Consider the following 20,969-nt stretch of genomic DNA (forward strand, 5'->3'; position numbering starts at 1 on the left):
TGTACAGTAATGTAATTAAATTGCACAGTCTTGGGATAAATGCATTGAAGGTGTTCACAGCCCAGGTAGCTTTAGCAGGCCTCACTGGCTTCAATATTGCAAACTGAACAACCCATCCACAGTGTTTAACCACCACATGTCATATACCGGCACTGTATGCTTTCTTGTTTGTCACACACTAAAACCTGCATACAAATATGCGCATACTAACCTTCACCAACATATATATCTCCACCATTCACAAACAGTTGCAATATGTCCCCTGCTCTATGCACATATACAGATGGGAATATATATGACACATATATATTTCTCTGTGTGTGTGGTATACACACACATGGTCCACACAGCTGAACTGTTGGGCCTTGCTGCAACACAAACAGGTGTCACATATGAACACACATTAACATTAGGGGGGGTTATATGGCTACAAATGCTAGATAAGCATACTAGACTGCTACAGCAGTTGCCAATGCTGAGCTACATTTTAATATGACTATCATGCATGTGTTGTTCTGTCACACCCATGTTTATATAATGTCAGCGCTAATCCCCTCAACAGCCATTGGCCGCACTACTGTACAGAACACAGATAACATGGATCAGATCCTTGACATTTAATGCTGAGCTACACATTTCATAGGTATGTCCCACTGCCCATAGGTGCACACTGTATTGTCCATAGCAGTAGTTAAGCAGAACATCTATGCATAAATAAGTACTGCTGCCACATATGAATGGTTCACATTATGCAGACTATTCTTCAATAACATCTACTACATGCCAGTAAATGCATATGTGTCACATACCTTTCCTTTGTATGATTTGGTAATATTTCTTTTTCTTTTTCTCTGTCTCTCTCTCTCTCTCTCTCTCTGTCTCTCTCTCTCTCTCTGTCAGTCTCTGCAATAGAGTGATTGAGTTTGTTGGCAGAGATTGCAGCCTGCTTTTGTAGGTATTTGCACATGAGCATGTGATGGCCACTGCGCCAATTAGTGGCCACCACTTGCTAAATGCATGCAGCCTGCTGTGTAGTAATTGCAGTAATCACTGTCATAGCAACCCAGTACTATAAATTGCTAACTCAGGTAGGCGTGGCCCTTTCAGCTTTCCAAGATGGAGATCATCATTGTTTGCTGTGGACATCATTGTTTAAGACAGAAGGTTGGTATAGTTCTTATATCAGAAGCCAGGGGTGTAGCCAGAGATTTACATTTTGTACTCAGACCTAATGTTGCTGCTTCCAGTACCCACTTGTCAGTGTAGAAATGTACTCACCCCTCAAAATGCTACCCCAAGATACACGGAAAGATATACTTTCTTTTCAACTTTTACAATGAACTGCCATACAAATCTAGTTATTGAGATGTATTCCTTTGGCACAAGAATTGTTTGTGACCTGCTATGCTGTGAATATTCATTTACTCAGTTCTAAACAGTTTGTGCTTTATTAGTGTTGACATTAGCACAAGCTGCTGAGAAAAACTGGACATCAGCACTGTGAGTATGCTTACCTACATCCTTGGCAGACCCTGCACACACAGGTATAGTCTACATTTGGGTAGGGGTGCAGAAGTACAGAGAGCGTAAGTATCAAGGCAAGTAATCTGTCTACGTAACTCCCAACTGTGGCCCTATCCACATGGTAGCCAGAGAATAGCATGTTATCTTTTTGTCTGTGCACCACACAGGTCTTTTCAGCAATAAAGCAATGGCATTGTTACAGTTGGTTGCTACCAGTACTTGGCGACATCCATTTGTATTTCAGTGTTGTATTCCTACATAAGGGTATGCTTCCAGAACTCCTTCCAAAGCTATTTGCACAGTATGTAACAGCAGAAAGGCTGATATGCCTCTGTGTTTCTGCCTCTGCCAGACCTCTCAAACACTCAGATACATATTTGAACAGACTCAGGGAAAAGTAGAGAAAAAGTCAGGGACACCTTTAAAATGTTAGTGCCATTAAGTTGAAACATTGAGAGAATCAGAGCATGTGAATGAATACACCTTTTCTGAAGTAAAAGAAGTGGCTAACTCTTAAATATTGTCATTATTCATTAAGTGTAATTCACCACCTTTCTGGCCAAAGTCAGTAGTTTTAGGAGGGATTCAGAGGGACAGAGCTAAAATTTGTGTCAAAATCAGGGATATCCCTGAAAATTAGGGACAGTTGGGAGGTATGGCCTTTGCCCTAAACAGATATGCCAGTGTTTGTTGTGCTGTGATACTGTGTGGGGTTGTAAAGTGATGGTGTAACATTATTTCCTGCTAGAATGGCTGTTTCTCTTATCACAGTCATGTAATGTAATCCCACAACAACTGTTGGTAAAGATCCATAGAACAAGTTGTGTGTTATGGAATTTGTATTTTTCCTTTACATTAACTCATTCTGATGCATGATATATTTATTTCAGTACCAACTTGTATATCTGCCGTGGCTTAGTTGCACTTCATGCAGTGTAGTGTGTACAAGGTCCGGGGTTCGAGACTGACAGAGGTGTTTTATTTTGCTGCTGAGCAGAACAAGGGCCCTCACATGCAGAGTGACTAAGGCATTTTTAAGCAGTTGTAAGTGGGTTTGTGTGATGCTTAGCAATGCTTAGCTAAGTGCAAACAAGCACACACTCACGCAAACCCGCTAACTACTGCTTAATAGTGCTTACTCCCACTAACCCCCACACTCATTTCTTTGAAAGAAAAGAAAAATGGGGAGATAGGAAAGTGGTGAAAAAAGGGGCACAAAGAGGGAAAGACAGTATGTAAAGTAGCTCGGGATGTGCAGGACGGGTGTAGGGAAGGTCCATAGCTGCCCATTTCTTTAACAGCAACAGCTGTGCATATGGAATAAATTTGGAGGTAGATATGAAACCTTCAATCCCTGAGAGAGGGGTGAGGACAACAAAGTATGTTGTAATCCCAATTAAATTACATTTTATGTGTCTAGTGGGCATGTGTGAAAAATAGGCAGCTATGTATGCGGCGTAATTTTTTTTCTGGGAGCAGATTGCCTTTTTTTTTTTTTTCAGGTGAGAGTGGAATGTGGGGTAGGGGAAGTAAGTATATTTGGGGAGGTAGGTTGGGAAGGTAGACAAGACAAACGATGCATACAGGGGTGGAATATGACACGTGGTGGGTGAATACCTTTGACAGGGAGGGATGTTTGGAAATCGCAAGCCCATGAGCCCACAGATGGAAACAAAGAGTCTGAGGTCCCCACCTATGGGCAGTCACCACTGCACCTTCACTGCCCTGAGGATGGCTGTGCTGGGGGCTGTATAGGAGGGGCAGGCTGACCCGAGAGTTGCGCCACTCATGCCTCAAGCTGGTATAGAGGTTCTGCAACAGAACGTTCAATCTCTCTATGCACCACAGCCCGGACCTTTCGAAGAGTGATAGTGGCCCTCCTCCACCCATGCTTGCACGGGGGGGGCAAGCCCCATCCCCTGCAGCGCTTCCCGCCGAAGGTGGCACAGGGCCAATGGAGGAGGAGGTCCCAGGCTGGGCACCGGACCTGCTATTGCCAGGTGCCATGGCCAGCTGAGGTGGGACAGGTGGGTCCGCTGGGATCGGCCTTCCCATACGAATTATGTTTTGGAGGATTTAATAAAGATATGGATTAGTAACAGTCAACAGCATTCCCAATTAGTTACAACAGCATGCAGAAGTATTCCCATTAACCCAACACACCAGATTTTCAACAGTTGAAAAGCAAGCATGACACATGCATATATAGAACAATAGTGGACATTACAACAGCATGCAGGTTGAATTGATGGCAACAGGCCACCAATATTGTGGTATTTTAACAGGGCACATGCACAGAAATAAATGCAAATATTTATAAACCAGTAGGACATATGTCCCAACAAATGTTTTGAGATTAGACATACCCATGGAAGTGTGGAATTGCATTTTTTATGCACATACAGTAGGGTGGAAAAGGATAGCTCAATTAACAACTTATATATCCTTCTAGTTTTCACTACATTCCTATTAACTGCAGTTATATGTCACTTACATGTATTATTACACTACCCAATGTCCTTATATTGCGCAATTGGATTTTGCTAGATCATTATATACATGAGCTGTATCTTACATAAAAAATGTCCAAGATGCAGATGTTACTGCTGCATATTTTGAGAGTTGCTCACACACACTACTGCTAAGATAGTACAGTGACAGCTCTACTTTCATATAATTATCTAGATATGTTCAGGTGAAAGTATCAGTTGTATGTTAACAGCTCTCTACATTTCTGGCAGCACACTGACATTTCTGGAGAACAAAATACCAAGCTGCTCATGTGCCAGATTAACCTGTACATGCTGGGCATGAACCAACAGTTGAGGGCTGTAAATATGGATAAAAGCTACCAGCACTCCCTTCATCCACGTTATATGGGCCTACCCAGTTGTGGGTTAACACTGCTTAATACAACAGTACTATTTGTAAAATGCAACAATACAACAACATATCAAAGAAAATGACACAGACGCACTCCAGGAATTGTACTTTTATTAAAGGATTATTACACCTTATTTATTGGGTTAAAATACCACTACGCTATCGCTATTTCGCTTAATTTGCATATATTTTTCTTATTATCCTCTTCGGTGTCTAAACTGCTAACTGTAGCTAAGCAATGGGCAAACCGCGCAAACATGAGCAAATACGGGCAGCTATATCAGAAATGAAAAAACATTTCTTTTACTTTTTATATTTGTACGGGGTTTGATATATGGGGGAGTGTAGTGTTAGAATGTACACATATGAGCAGACTCGCTCATGTAACTAGACATTTCCCGAGTTTCAAAATTGCAGGGGCATGGATTTTTGGACTGCTCGGCAGTCAGACACGCCCCCTACACTCGCCCACACTCCGTGTTGGCTTTAGAGTTGAGGCAGCGAGCCCTCATTAATATGCATGGTGCACTGCTGTCTTACTCTTAGACTGGCTCTTCCGTGTAATACTAATCTAGTCTTACACGGAAGATTAGTGAATCCTGGGGATAGTCTTATTTGCTTTATTTTTATAGGAAGTTAGAAGGTATAGCACAATGTCTGAATATTTATGTATTATTTTCATTTTTGTTATGACCTGCATGAAATTTCCCATGATGTATGTAATTATTTGATCAACGGTCTAGGTGAGTTAGGTATCTGTATTATTCAAAGGTTGTTTTTTTCTGCAGGAAACAGTTCAAATTCTAATTGAGAAACTGAATGAAATTGAACAGGAGACTGAGACGCATGGCATGGCATTTGAAATGCTGCAGTCTGACATAAGCAACTTGCAGCACAGACACCCAAGAAACACAGAGGATGTGCCTCCGCCTCGGACATGTAACATCATGTGACAGAAGGATGACCTCAAGAACACAGTTTTTAGAGCCAAAGTAGTTGAATAGAATTATCATATTCCTCAGGTTTTTAAGTGTCATATGAACCTCAAATAAGCATGTTTTATCTTTTGCTAAAACTGGAGTGATGTAAATTTTAACACATTACAAATCCATGTAATAATACACCTAATGGTAGCCAATGTGTGTATAGGTCAAAAGAGGAATGTTGACAGTGTTTAAGGTGCATACAAGACAAACATTATGCTCACTGAATCTTGTCTAGGTCTTCAGTGAAATGCTTAAAAGGTTTTGCGCTGTACCTGCATTTTCTCCTTGTTTTACTTTCTGGTATTGTATCATCCAGTAATGCTGTTTAAGTCATTCTTTTATTTATGTTATTTTATTGTTAATGTTTATACTTGCTATTGGAGTTAGACTGTTAAGCAGAATGGAGGATAAGATTGTACCATACCAGCATAGCAGCTCAGAGGTTGCACAGGAGAGGTAAAGATAGCCCATTACCCAGAATGCTGCTGGCCCATGTAACAGTTGGTACATTTTACCCCTAATTTCCCTGTCTGTGCTGCTGGCATCCAGTGAAGATTTGCAATTTTTACAAAAAGAAAGCCTCCAAATGCTGTTGATGGTAACAGTAAATGTGTGTATGCATCGTTGTACCTTTGCATTCCTTGGAGGTGCACAATGGAAAGAACAGCTCTTGCAGAAACATTGCAGACTGAACACTCCTTCCTGCCAGTGGGTATGTCCCAATGTAAATAACAGCAGTAGGCAGTACAGCAATATAAATTTAGCATGATAAACAACAAAACGAATAAATGCTAAAGAACAAAAATAATATAGAGTGATGCATTAGATATTATCCATTTGCAGCACTGATTATCCAAGTCTGGAAATATATTTTGATGTCAGGATAGCTGATTGGTGAGAGAAATGCTGGACATGCTTCAACTGAGTGAAGAGAAATAGGGTATCACATAGTATTCCAGCAAATTTTACTACCTAGAGTTACTTCTGCATCCTGGGATGGAGGTGAGCTTCTTCCATGCCTTTTCTACCTCCTTCATTTCAAAAGGTAGTCTAATGGGTAAAAATCATAGTAAGAGTAAAAAAATAGTAAACTTTTGTTTCTCTCCTGACTGAAGCAGACTCCATGTCACAGCTTTTTGTGTACTAGTTTCTTTTTAATCTTGTTGTCTCATTAACTATTAATGTTGACAGGTTGGTGTCACCAGCTGCAAATGTTAAGTTAACCTGATGTGGTACCATGGTGGGTAAAAGTTAAAGCTGTTTGTCTAACAGATGCAGGATTCCAGGAAATGTTCTTTACTGTACTCCATTTACTGTCTGTTGGAAAGCTGCATGTCTTTCTTGAGAGCACTCCATTTTTTCCAGAACCCACTCCCCAAAACCGTTGGTGGATTGGAGATTATAAAATGTTCCTGTATGTGTCATTTACCCTTGTTCACATCGCCCAGATCATGGATGAAGATGGTTTGCTCACCAGAAGTGCCTGTTTTTCGTTAGTGGATGAGTATATCAATTTACCATTTCACTAATCCTGTTTGTTAATCAAGTAAATAAACAAAGGATACATAATCATTAAGCATCAGTGGATAGGTGGAGAAGAATCTGCTGTCATCAAAAATACTTTTTAGCAGGTACGTTCTGAAATTATGCAAGCTGTTCAGTTACTATTGCTTGTAGGCTTCATTTTATAGGTTTTTATATTGTATTTAAATATATTCATAGTCTGCATTATTTTATGAGTGGTGGGATTTTTTAATCTTTTTTATTCTAGAGAAAAGGACTATATTCACAGAAATGTTATGGCACTGTGAAAGCTGAAATGTGAATTACTACAATAATATGCTATGAACTTGGAAAGCTATTATTTTATGTACCTGTGTTTGATTAGACCATTTCAGACTTTTTCATTGGCTAAAATCACAGTAAGCTTGAAAAATGTACTTTTATTGTGAATATTAAAATTAATTTTTGGTTAAATTGATTTTATTGTGTTGACTTCATCTTTTAATCTTGTGACATATCTTCAGTTTTGTGTTACAAATGTTATATTATTTAACATGTTTTGTGGGATTTAGATGTTCCTGCTTGTAACAGAGCACATACTCTAGTAAATTAAGAGTCTGTGACTTGGTTTCAGTTTCTTATATGTAGAAGAGATGGAAAGTGAGTTACCCATCCTGTTTAGACCTACAAAAAGGCCCATTTTATTGCTCATGCTGTTCTTATGAGATTATGAAGTTCTTAATTCATTGTTTGATTACCCTATGACCCTGTTATGTGATTGTCATCCTTCTCTGCATCTACACCTGCTTTATCTTGACTTCTGGTCAACTGCATTGAAAGAAATGGGTCGTGTGGTTCTGGAAAGGATGCCATTTGCTTCAGGATTTATATTACTATGAATATGGGGAGAGGCAGCATTCTGATCCTCAGGAAATGGAAAGACTGAGCATTCTTTGTTTTCTGTGATATGACTTTACCATGGCCTTCTGAGCAGGGGAGTCTTACTTTTCTTGGATTATTTTCATTTTGTTTTCAGCAGGTAGCCGACGGTGCTCACCAGAGGTGTCTCTTTTTTGTTAAATGATACGTATGTTAATTGACTTGAATAGTATCACTCATAATATGTGTGATAACTGGAAAGACTCTAATTCTGGTCTGTAACTTCAGAGGACAACACCCTAAACACATTATGCTATCTTTCACCCATAATATCCATGTGGCAGACAGACTCATTGGAGTAAAACAGACAGAGAAGCTCGTAGGTAAATTTCAGTGCATACCTTCAGAATGAGTGAGAAGAATTATTTTTGGGACCAACAAAGTATAGCTGTAGCTGTTTTCTACAAGCACAGCTGAGTGTTGAATGGTATGCTTAATATACGTACTCACCTCACCTCACCCACATACAGAGGCAGCATCACCTCTATAGCTCCAGTTGGTTTGTCTGTGTCATTAGGTAAAAAAATGGTGAAATTTATGCAGCATCTAACCAAGAACAGCAACAGCATGGGAGGAAAGTTCCCACTTGATTTTGCTAACAGTAGTACACCAGTCTGGTTTCTGTTCTTCATTTAATCTGATTTGTAAAACTTTAATCTGCCTAAACTCCACTGTTAGCATGTCTACATTTGTCATGCCTTTTTCCCAATCCTATAGAAAATTCAATCCGGAACATTTTGCAGTAGACAAAACATTTGTTACAGTTCTAATTTTTCTAGTGATCTGCTTAATGTTTTTTTAAATATTTCTCGTGGATTAAAAAAAAAACCACTAGACTTAGTAAAACTGTAATCATTCATTCAGCATCTGGATAACCCAACCATCTACTTAGACCAGGACAGGAATATTAGAGAGGTGAAAGATTTCATCACTTACCTTAGTGAGTGGTATTTACATAAATTCACAGGATTTGAACAGTGTTCCTTGCTTAGTTTGGCAGAATTAGCGTATCTCTGAATACAGTTAAAGCCTGAGGGGTGAGAGGTTGGCAAAATGGTTAAGGTGTTTACCTTATAATCACAAGCTGCAGGGTTTGATTCTGAGATGGGGAAAATGACTAGGATTAAAATGGCTCACAAAGGCAATTAGTCTAGTACCTATGAACCTTTCTCTGAATGTCTGTAAACTGCCTATAGTGCAGTTTGAGCCACTGTGGGTAGACAGCTCCTTGAATAGTTTATCTGCAGCTACAAACAAGGGACCATTGTTCCATGTGAATGGGATGCAGTGCAGCTAATGTATATAGCGCGTCTTGTTAATGCGTACACCTGTTGTATCTTGAAGTTGTTAGGTAGGGGTTTGAATCCTGCACTAGACAACTGTGTGTGTGTGGTTTCGTTGGAAAGGCGCAACCTTTTGGGCTATACTGCTCAGACAAGCTCCTCGTGGTCCTGCAGAGTGGTCCTAGCTACAGAGAACTCAGAAAAGCAACTACTTTCTGGATTTAAGTATCTTTGATGTTTTTTTTACTTGGAATAGCTTCTGTAGCTTAACCTGAACAAGCTTAAACTGTTTTTTAGCTGTTTGCTGCATTATTTTAAAATCTGCACTTAAAGTTACTTTTTAGTCGAATTTGATCGAAAGTTTGTTTGTCTGTTTGTTTAATTTAACTGTTGAGGCTGCCCACTAAAGTGTGCTAGCCTGTGTAACTGATTTATCACTGTTTCTGCATTTTCTGTGTGTTTCTATCAAAAAAACAAAAAAAATCCTTGTTTTCCCGCCTCTCCTTGACTAGTTTAGACCAGTTTACAGGCATTGCTGTATTCTGGGCTGTGGTGTAGTTCCTGTGTTGTCCATTACCTTACTTGAATAGAAGGAAGTTTCTTTGCTCACCAGTGGGAGTGGGGAGCCTTGAGCAGCCTACCTGTCCCTGTAGGAAGTGACCTCAGCACAAGAGCTGAAGTAATTGGTTGTTTTGGACCATTTCTAGCTCTTTTGTAGTTCCCGGTTTAAAATCCGCGTTTGCACGGCTTTGCGCGGATGTTCATCGTGTTTCACTGTTGCAGTCATGACTGTAGGTTTCTCCCTTGCCGGCAGGCAGCCCTCGGTCGGCCAGAATTCCAAAGTCTGGGTCTGGTGTCGGCTGTTCAACCATGCTCCCTGACGTCAGAGCGCCAGGAGTATAAGGCTGACAGCCGACGCCATCTTCTCCAGTCTTTCTTGCCGTGCGGTGACAGCAGTTCGCAAGTGCCGGTTGGTTGACTCCTGACAAATGTTCCTATATACTTCGGTCCGAAGACTTCTTCTCCACTCAAAGCTAAGTACCCCGTTGGGGAAACTTTTTTCTTGCTCCACTCCGATGTCAGAAAAAGGTAATAATTGTATTTCTTGTGGGAAGCAAATACCTCATAAGGATTTTCATTCTTACTGTATTCCTTGCTTAGGCCCTGACCACGACGTAGCTAGTTGTCGGTTTTGTGCTAATTTCAATCAATGTACAATTAAGCGAAGGTACGATTTTGCTTTTTATTACTTCGGTAGGCGCTTTAACTACAAAATGTCGTCAGATGCGGTTCCGGCTACCGGAGTTCACAAACGTCGCAAGGATAAAGACAGGCCTCCGAGGTCCAAATCTGATGATAGCGCACATGCGGAGCCAGCTTCAGGTTCAGCCATCGTCAGTGAGGCACTTTTGCAGCCCCTGTCATCGGCCATTTTAGAACCGATGGCCGAAACGGACTCTCATGAGGAGCCAACTAGGCCTTTAAATATTTCTGTTGCAGGACCTTCGGACAATGCTCCTTTGGATGGGTCCGGAGCCGCTGTGCAGGTACTGGCTTCCGAATGGGTTTTCAGGCCTACTCAGCTTCTAGTAAAGGCAAAGCCAAAGACAAAGGCAAAGACTCCTTCTAAATCAAAGACTTCAACACAGGCCTCTTCAGAACCGGCTCCCAAGTCACAGAAACAGTTACTCAAGATGGCGGAGGATTTACTTACTATGATTAGGGGTTCTCATCCCCCTCCAGACAAAAGGCCAAGGCAGGATGTTTATTGTGATTCCTCTGATCAGGCTTCTGTTTCCTCAGTTTCTTCTTCTGATCAGGAATATTCTTTCCCTCCTTATGAGGATTCTGATGCTGAAGAATCCATTCCTTCAGCTTCTCCTCCTGAGGATTTCTCTTTTGGGGAAACTTTGCTTGAAATGAGGGAACATTTCCACTGGGAGGAACAGGAGTATTCGGAATCCAAGAAAAGACTGAGGGATTTTCTTCTTCTTCCCCAACATAGGCCCCTGGCTATTCCTCCTGTTTTGGATATTGTGGATGATGCCTTTTCGGAAGCTAACTTAACCCCTGACTCTTTTCCTCCTGCTCCTGTTAAGCCTGATAGATATTACAGGGTTCCTGATTCCCATCAGTTTTTATACAAGAACCCTTCTGCTGACCCTGAAACCATTTCTCAGGGTCCTAAGGGAGTTAAGGCCACTTCTGCCAAAAATCCCATTCCTACTGAAAAGGATTCTCGATCCTTAGAAAGATGGGGCAAAAAGGTGTACACTTCTGCTACTTTGTCCATTAGGGCTTTAAACTGTCAGTTTCATATGCTTAAATACCAGCAATTTCTCTTGTCTGTCTTGAAACAAAAATTTACCTCCATTTCTGCCTGTGCAGATAATAAGGAATTACATGACTTATTGCATGCCACCGAACAGGTTGGGAAGCATGGTTTACATTGTGGATTTGATGCCTTGGAGGCTTCTTGTAGGGCTGCGGCCTCGGGCACAGTCATTAGAAGACATGCATGGCTAAAGGAATAAAATTTACCTGAACAAGTAAAGGCTAAATTATTGGATGCTCCTGTTCAGCATAATGTTTTGTTTGGATCTAAAGCTGAAGAGGTGATTAAAAGGATGGAGGATAAGGTGAAATCCATGCAAACAGTTAAAGATTTCTTACAAGTACAGCCACTTAGGTTTAGCAGGAATTGGCCTTCAAAAAATTGGTCCTTTCCCTCTTCGGACAGGCCTCAGAGGGGTAGATATAGACGCTCCAGAGGGAGGCCTCAAACACAAGCTGCTTACAGACCAAGACAGTGGACTGCTTCCACCCCTAGGGGAGGAGAGGACAGGTCACAATCTCAAAGGAAACAAACTCAATGACTCCCTCTGTTGAGCTACAGGAAAGTCTTACCTGGAAGCCCCTCTCAGAGGAAAACTCTCTCTTTTTTATCAAAATTGGACTCAAATAACCCAAGACAAATGGGTGTTGGATGTGATTTTAGAGGTTACAAATTCCATTTTCATACCTTGCCAAGGCCAAGCGGATGGCCAGACCTTCCAAAACATCAATGGAAGGAGGCCTTAAACCAAGTGGAAGCTCTTTTGGCTATGAATGCCATAGAACTAGTTCCTCTTTCAGAGATGGGAAAAGGTTTTTACTCAAGGCTCTTTCTAGTCCCAAGGAAGCAAAACTCATGGAGACCCATTCTGGATCTGTCGGTCTTGAACACCTTTCTAGACATTCCAAAATTCAAGATGCTGACTCTACAGCAGCTACTTCCAATGCTGTCCAAAGATGCTTGGATGGTAACTTTGGATTTAAAGGAGCATATCTACACATTCCCATCAGGCAGGATTGCAGAAAATACCTCAGGTTCAAGGCCGGATCGAGGCACTTTCAATTCTCTGCGCTGCCCTTTGGATTGTCTACTGCGCCCAGGGTCTTCACCAAATGCCTGGCTCCAGTAGTAGCTTACTGCAGACTCAAGGGAATTCAAATTTACTCTTATCTGGACGATTGTCTAATTCAGGCAGACAGCAAGGATGCTTAACTCCAGCATCTGGACTTTGTACAAAGCCTCCTCAAATTCCTGGGATTCTCTGTAAACATAAAAAAGTCAAATTTGACACCATCACAACAGATAACTTTTCTGGGTGCTCTACTAGACACTACAACCCAGATGGCATTTCTGACATCTGAAAAACAATTACTGCTGGCATCAACTTTCAAAGCCTTGGCAAATCTAACCCATCTATCTGCAAGGAAATTCCTGCAGGCTTTGGGTTACGTGGCCTCCTGCATCCTTTTCGTGCCATATGCAAGACTACACATGAGGAAAATACAGTATTACCTAAAAAATGTATGGTCTCAGCATTGCCACAGTTTGGACATACTGATTCCCGTCCTTCCTTGCCTTCAAAAGGAATTTCTTTGGTGGTCCAGGGCATGTGCTCTAAACAAAGGGAAGCCCTTCCGTCTACCTCCTGCCTCTCAAATTCTAACCACGGACGCCTCGGATTATGCTTGGGGAGCCCATTTTCTGGGCAATTGTTTGCAGGGCCTTTGGACAAAGGATCAGATGCACCTGCATATCAACTTAAAGGAAATGTTAGCCATTCAGAAAGCTCTATTGACCTTCAGGAATCTCATACAACCAGGACAACTACTAATACGGACAGACAACACCACAGTTATGTGGTACATAAACAAGCAAGGGGGATCTCATTCCTAACCCCTTTGCAGACTAGCCATGGTTTTATGGAACACAGCACTAGCTTGCAATTTGGATCTTCAAGCTCATTTTCTACCAGGGAAACAAAACTTACCAGCAGACAGTTTGAGCAGAAACATTTCGGATCCACACGAGTGGATGCTGGACACCAAAATATTCAGGATGATAACAGCAGTATGGGGATGTCCTCATATAGATCTCTTTGCATCCCATCTAAATCATCAGATACAGACTTTTTGCACCAGGACTTTCCACAAAGAAGCTTGGAAAGTGGATGCCCTGTCATTCAGTTGGAGGAACCTCTCGGGATATGCCTTTCCACCTCTACCTTTTCTTCCATGAGTTTTATTGAAGATAAAACAGGACAAACCCAAGATGATAATCTTGTTGGCTCCGAATTGGCCTCAGCAGTTTTGGTATCCAACTCTAAAAAACCTATGCCTGGAGCCCCTTGGATTTTACCTCTGTTTCCGAACCTTCTGTCCCAGTATCAGGGTCGGGTTCTACACTCTCATGTCAGAACTCTCAGCCTGGTGGTCTGGTTAATCCAGGACCTTTGATTTCTTCTTTCCTACCCAAGCAGGTTATGGATGTCATTTTGGAAGCCAGACGTCCTAGTACTAGAAAATCTTATGCAGGAAAATGGAAAAGATTTTGTTCCTGGATGCAGGCTCAGGATTCTGATCCTCTTCTTCCTAACATTTCTTTAATTTTACTTAACTTGACAGATCTCTTACACAAGGGTCTCTCTTTCTCTTCCATTAAGATCCATGCCTCTGCTATTTCTGCTCATTATAATACAGACCCTCCCATCTTTTCCCACCAGCTCATGAGACAGTACCTCAGAGGAGCTAAGAACTTAAGACCTCCTAGATCTCCTCCCATTCCTGCATGGGATCTCAACTATGTTTTGGAAAAACTAACCTTGCCTCCTTTGGAGCCTGCCGCTTCTTCTGACATCGAGTTTTTATCTTGGAAGACAGCTATCCTGTTAGCACTAACCTCTGCCAGGAGAGTTTCTGACTTACAAGCCCTTATGGCTGTGGACCCTTACATTATTTTTCATCAAGACAGGGTATCTTTGAGGACAAATCCTACTTTCATGCCTAAGGTGGTTTCCAAAGTGGCTTTGAATCAAACTATCCACTTGCCAACTTTTTTCCCCTCTCCTCAAAATAAAGGGGAAAAGATCTTACATTCCTTGGATGTACACAGACAACTACGTTTTTACCTGAACAGAACCAAGGACATCAGAAAATCAGAACAATTGTTTGTTTCTTATGCTTCAAATTCCCAAGGTAAAGCCATTTCAAAACAGACCATTTCTAAATGGATTGCTCATGGAATCAGATTTTGTTATTCTCACCATGGAAAGCAAATCCCAGGGAGTATACAGACTCATTCCACCAGAGCTGCAGCCACTTATGCGCCCTTCCTCAGGGGAGTTCCTACCAAAGACATTTTGGAGGCTGCAACTTGGAGTTCTGTGCATACTTTTTCTAAGCACTACAATCTACCTCTCTACTCTAAGTCTAGGGCAGGCTTTGCCTCTGCAGTCTTGCAGGGCCTTTTAGCTGCCCCTTCTTCTTCATGACCACCCCCCTTTCTTTCAGCTTTGGGATTCTACCCTACAGTCATGACTGCAACAGTGAAACATGATGAACATAGTACAGTTGTGTACACCTACCATAAATGTAGATGTTCGAGTGTCTTCACTGTTGCAGTCTGGGTTTCCCTCCCTCCTGTCCCCTCTTTTTTTACTTTTGTGTATTTCCTTTTTTCACCATTCTTCTGAGGTGTATTTGCAAAGGTTATGGGACCTTTTTCATTTTGGGACTCCTGACATCTGGAGCAAGAAAAATTGGAGAAGATGGCATCGGCTGTCAGCCTTATACTCCTGGTGCTCTGACGTCAGGGAGCATGGTTGAACAGCCGACGCCAGACCCAGACTTTGGAATTCTGGCCGACCGAGGGCTGCCTGCTGGCAGGGGAGAACCCTACAGTCATGACTGCAACAGTGAAGACACTCGAACATCTACATTTATGGTAGGTGTACACAACTGTACTGCGGCAGCGCCAGTTAAACAAGGTTAAACTTCTTCTGGCTCCTCCAAGTCTGTTCTTCTAATTTTCCCTTAAGGAAGCTCTGCTCTTAGTATAATCAGACTACTCGCTATATTATAAGCCTAGCACTTGTTCTCAAAACTTCTCTACTAAGTAAGCACTCGTACTAAGTAAAGCACTACATCCACCTACCACCCCTGTGAATATCCACTTCCCTTAAAGGCACAGCACTCCCTTATACTGTTCTAGCATGTCGAGTGGTAGATTACTGGCGTCCTCTCCAGTTCAGCTGGTTAATCTGAGTATTTTGAGAGAATGCTACAATTGTCTCATGTACACAGACAACCCTCTCCTCCTCCCAACAAACACAAATACATGTGAGAGATGCAACTATATAGCCAAACTGGAGGCTGAACTCTCAACTCAGGGCTGGCATGACCAGACAGGAGAAGATGGTAACCACACACACAACAAACCCAGTCCCATATAGACCTACCACAACTGCAAACCAAACACATAAAAACACAAAGACATACTCGGAGGCTCTAATAAAAAACTTAGCAAAACAACAGAGGCTCCCAAAGCAGACATCCAAAAATCCACCACCTCAAAACAAAACACATGCAACACATACTTCAATAAATCAGTGTGTCAACCAATCACAGCCCTTAAGGCCAAACACCATGCCTGATACACTAATAATAGGTGACTCTATAGTCAGACACACTGATGTCCCGCTTACCAGGCTGAACAAGGAGAGGGTGACTGTGAGCTGCCTATTGGGAGCTAGGATCCACCACATAACACACGCACTCAGGTCACTCCAAAGCATGTACAAATATGACTCCGTCGTTGTCCATGCTGGCGTGAATGACCTGAGATGTACCTCCCTGGACTACATGAAAAGAGACATAGAGGAGCTCTCTGATTATGTAGCATAGGCTGGTATGACCCTGACCCTGAGCAGCATCTTGCCCTCACCAAGAATGATGCCACAATACAAAGACAAGATGATCAGCTTTAACAATTGGCTTAAGTACTGGTGTCATTCTAAGGGGATCCAGTGTCTGCCTGCCTGGGATGACATGTTGGACAAGCCATGCTGCTTCACAAGGGATGGCTTACACCTGTCACCACTGGGCTTCCGGATATTGGCTAAGGCTCTTGCCACCCCCATAGTGCCTTTTTTAGGCAAGGCTCAAAAGACAAACCCACCTCCTTAGAAATCAAAAATGGAAAAAAACTAAGGGTAATGCTGCTCAATGCCAGAAGTCTAAATCTCAAGATGCAGGCACTCGATGCACTCCTCAGCATGGAGAACATCGACGTATGTGCAGTAACTGAAACCTGGTTCAAGGCTCCTGAGAGCATCCCAGCGCTACCAGGCTATACCTCGTATCATGTTTTTCGGCCCCAAAACCCAGGCCGAACCACAAAGGGAGGGGGAGTGTCCATATTCATCAAGGACACCCACACCTCCAGGTTAGTAGCAACACATGAAGCATCAGAGACCATACAGGTGCAACTAACCATAGGCAAAACTGCTATACAACTGGTAGCATGTTACAGACCACCCTCCCAATCTCAGGAACCCCACTCAGCCTTCCTGAAGACATTGGAGGATATGAATGTATCACAAAATACCATCATACTGGGAGACTTCAACTACCCAGACATAGATTGGGTACATTATTCTAGCCCTAACACCCTAGCCCAAAGGTTCCTGGAATTCATAAATTCAAATGCACTGGAACAACTAGTCACCTCTCCCACTAGGGGAGATAATATACTAGACCTGATCATCACAAACATGGGGACAAAATGCTCCACACCGGAGGTATACCCCTCACTAGTGAGATGTGACCACAAATTAATCACCCTGGATATACATATCCCACCTCCACCCCTAGCACAAAAGATCACAGTGAAAAACTTCTCAAAAGCAGACTTCACTCTTCTTAAGACTGAGATGGTATCCTTTAAGCCCACTGGGCCAGTGGATACCACATCCCACAATGTTGAATCCTTCACAAATGTTTTCTATGGACATCTCCAAGAATGCATGGAACATGCAATCCCAAATAAATCTAAGTCCCTCTCCACCAAAGGTAAGCGAACTGTCTGGTGGACCTCAGCCATTAACAAATTGTATAACAAAAGAAGGAAGCTACTGCACGTCAGAGCAAAATCCCATAAAGGGAAGTAATCTCTGATCAACATTAGCAGAAAATTACGTTCTCTCATAAAAACATCCAAGGCCAACTTTGAGAGAAAAATCGCTAAGGACACTAAAGATAACCACAAAGCCTTCTTCAGCTATGTTAGAAACCTGGGCGGAAACCCTCAGATATGCTCAGAGTTAGTTCACAACAACAAAAAATACACTGAACCCACAGACATTGCCAACATTCTGGCTGACCGGTTCAGTGCAAATTTCTCCCCTCCCTCACCCCCAAAAGAAGAAATACTTATCCCAGCTGAATGTAATCTCCCTGTCATCTCAGATATCCAAGTGAGAACCGCCCTCAACAAAGCTAAAAACACAGCATCAATGGGACCTGATGGTTTCCCGGGTTGCGTGCTACGTGAACTCCAAGAGGAGCTAAACCTGCACATAAAAATGCTATTTAACCTTAGCCTTACTACAGGATATGTACCTGAACACTGGCGTACAGCAACAGTGGTCCCACTCCACAAAGGGGATACCTCTACAGACCCTGGGAACTACCGCCCCATAAGCTTAACCAGCCTGGTCTGCAAAGCTATGGAAAGAATCATTATGGAACTCATAAACAGAGACATAGGAGACCTACAGACACTTGACCCCACCCAGTTTGGCTTTATAAAGGGCAGATCCTGCCTTTTGAACCTGGTTGACTTTTTCGAAACAGTCACTAGAGCCATTGATGAGGGCAAAGCAGTCCATACAGCCTACCTGGACTTGGCTAAGGCCTTCGACACAATACCCCACTCAGGCATCATAGATAAGCTGAACAGCTTAAACGTAAACCCTTATGTCACTAGATGGGTTGCAAACTGGCTAAAGGACAGAACCCATAAAGTTAAAAATCGCTGGAGCAATGTCAGACTCAAAGCCAGTCACAAGTGGTGTCCCACAGGGATCTGTCCTGGGACCCCTCTTGTTTGGCATTTATTTCTCAGATGTTAAAGCAAACATGGGAGGGTTGTGGCTGACAAAGTTCGCAGATGACTGCAAACTAGGAGCCATAGTCGATACACCAGCGGACACATACATCCTACAAAAAGGCCTCACAGAAACGGACAACTGGTGCCAGAGTCACGGCCTTAAACTAAATGCCAAAAAATGTATAGTTATCCCCTTTGGGAAAAACAAAGTACCCACAAATTATCACATAGACAGCAACCCACTGAGTACAGAAAAATTAATCAGAGACCTAGGGACCCAAGTTGACAGCGACCTCTCATTTGACACCCACGTTACCAAAGTGGTTAGAAAAACATTCTACCTTGCACACCTCATCATGAATGGATTCACATCCAGATCCAAGGATGTCATTCTACCCCTATACTCATCAGACCCATGATTGAGTACAATGCCCCATTTGGTATGTACCTCACCCGGCATTTGCAACAGCTGGAGAGACCACAAACGTACCTCACCAAGAGGATCAAGGGCCTCCAACATATGCCTTATTCTGCCTGACTAAAGAAACTTCAGCTCTATTCAGTAGCATACGGCCTGCTCAGAGGTGATCTCTGCCTGACATACAAGGCCATGTCCTATCAGGATCTGATGGACATGCTCCATCTCAAAAAATCCATATCCATCAGGACCACGAGAGCTAAAGACTTAAACCTCGGCACAAGTATGAATAGGACATGCTGGAGGGATAGATTCATAACCCAGAGGCTTCCCATGCTTTGGAACAAGATCCCAGTTCATATTAGGCAGAGCCCCTCACTGACTCTCTTCAAGAGAAATCTTGATGAGTGGATGGGAGATCGTAAGTTTACCCCAGGGGTCACATCTGTGTCACTGCTAGACAGGGGCACAGTAAACTAATTCTATTATATAAGGGGACCTTCATTGTGTCACTACTAGACAGAGGCACAGTATTCTAAATTTATTCTGTACATTTTTGTACCATTTACTGGGGTGGCAAAAGCCACATCACTATGGCTAGGCTTACAAATGCCCCAGGGCAGATAGCCTAGTACTAAACTATGAAACTATAATACCCACATTTGTCCTTCATGAAAGTTATTTACTATGACCATCTTTAGAATCGTACTACTTAACTTCCAAAATGGCAAGGACATCCATAATGCTCAGGGACCTAATTTACATAACACAGACTCCCAAATTTGCTTGAGGTTTTGAAGTACTGACGCTGATCAGTTGCTTGTCATAGTACAACTATGCAGCAATCATTTGAAATGTTAACTGCTGCAGTAGCCTTAGCTATATATGTGTTATATCCTGCCAAGGATATAACAGATAGACAGTTTCCATAGCCACAGGGCATTGAAAGACAAGTTTGGTTGTGAAGCCCTTCGGAGCTTTACTGCCACCAAAGAGTACCCTCATCTGAGATTTTTGAGGATCAATGTTCTGCTTGTGCTTTTCTTTGCTGTGCAGACAAGTTCCTTTTGGGGAAAAAACTTCTATTTCTTCATTTTGTTGATGTTTTTTTTTACTTTCCTCTTCAGGAAAGCTTTAAAACATAGGAGTGTTGTATTTTAACAGACTGTCCTGATAGCATCCCAAGACGCCTCCTGAATAGTCTAAGACTTGTCTGTCTGACCCACTGGAGTTGCTATTTATAGTTTTTAAGCAGGCTTCATGCCACAAGAATGGAGAGCTGCAACATACATCCTTATTCATAGGGGCAGAACATCAATAGATCTTGGAAGCTACAGACCCATGAGTCTGACAAGCCTTATATGCAAAGCCATGGGAATAATTATCATGGAAGTGATCAACAAAGATGTAGGAGATCTTCAGACACTGGATCCATTCCAGTTTGGCTTAAGGTAGGCAGTATGACCTGGATAAAGCATTTCATACAATATCCACTCTAACAAACTTACATAATTAGGCATAAACTCTTATACAGCATGTTGGATAGCCAGCTGGCTCACAGATAGGACCCAGGAAGTTAGGACTGATGAGACCACCTCCTCAAAGAGGCCAGTCATCAGTGGAGTTCCTCAAGTGTCTGTGCTAGGCTCATTCCTCTTTAGCATCTACTTTTCAGAAGATAAGGCTAATGTCATAGGACACTGGCTGACCATGTTTGCTGGTGAATGCAAACAGGGAGCATTCAGAATCCCAATATCTTACAAGAGGGTCTAAGACAGACAAATGACTCGTGTCCTGGTCATAGAATCCCAACAAGACACTAACATCTTACAAGAGCGTCTAAGACAGACAAATGACTGGTATCAAAACCATGGCTGCAAATAAATGCATTATAGTACCTTTTAGGAAGTTGGCCACTCCAGGAAACTGCATCATCAATGAAACACCCCTAAGAGCTGACCCAGTAGTCAGGGATCTGGAAAGACATGTACACA

The 20,969-nt window shown here is 42.3% G+C and overlaps 1 protein-coding gene across 1 annotated transcript in view; it reads left to right on the forward strand.

Moving 5' to 3' along the window:
* Window positions 1-7,374, forward strand: part of LOC122812165 (guanylate-binding protein 1-like) — a 789,313-nt gene extending 781,939 nt beyond the window's left edge. Inside the window, exon 10 of the mRNA XM_044084488.1 lies at window positions 5,196-7,374. Coding sequence (XP_043940423.1) covers window positions 5,196-5,360 — 165 coding nt within the window. The 3' untranslated portion in view covers window positions 5,361-7,374. The remainder of the gene's footprint in view (window positions 1-5,195) is intronic.
* The last annotated feature ends 13,595 nt before the right edge of the window (window positions 7,375-20,969 follow it).

Source organism: Protopterus annectens, chromosome 9.part0 (genome assembly GCF_019279795.1).
Source record: "Protopterus annectens isolate FY-2018-M chromosome 9.part0, PAN1.0, whole genome shotgun sequence".
Classification (NCBI taxonomy): Eukaryota; Metazoa; Chordata; order Ceratodontiformes; family Protopteridae; genus Protopterus; species Protopterus annectens.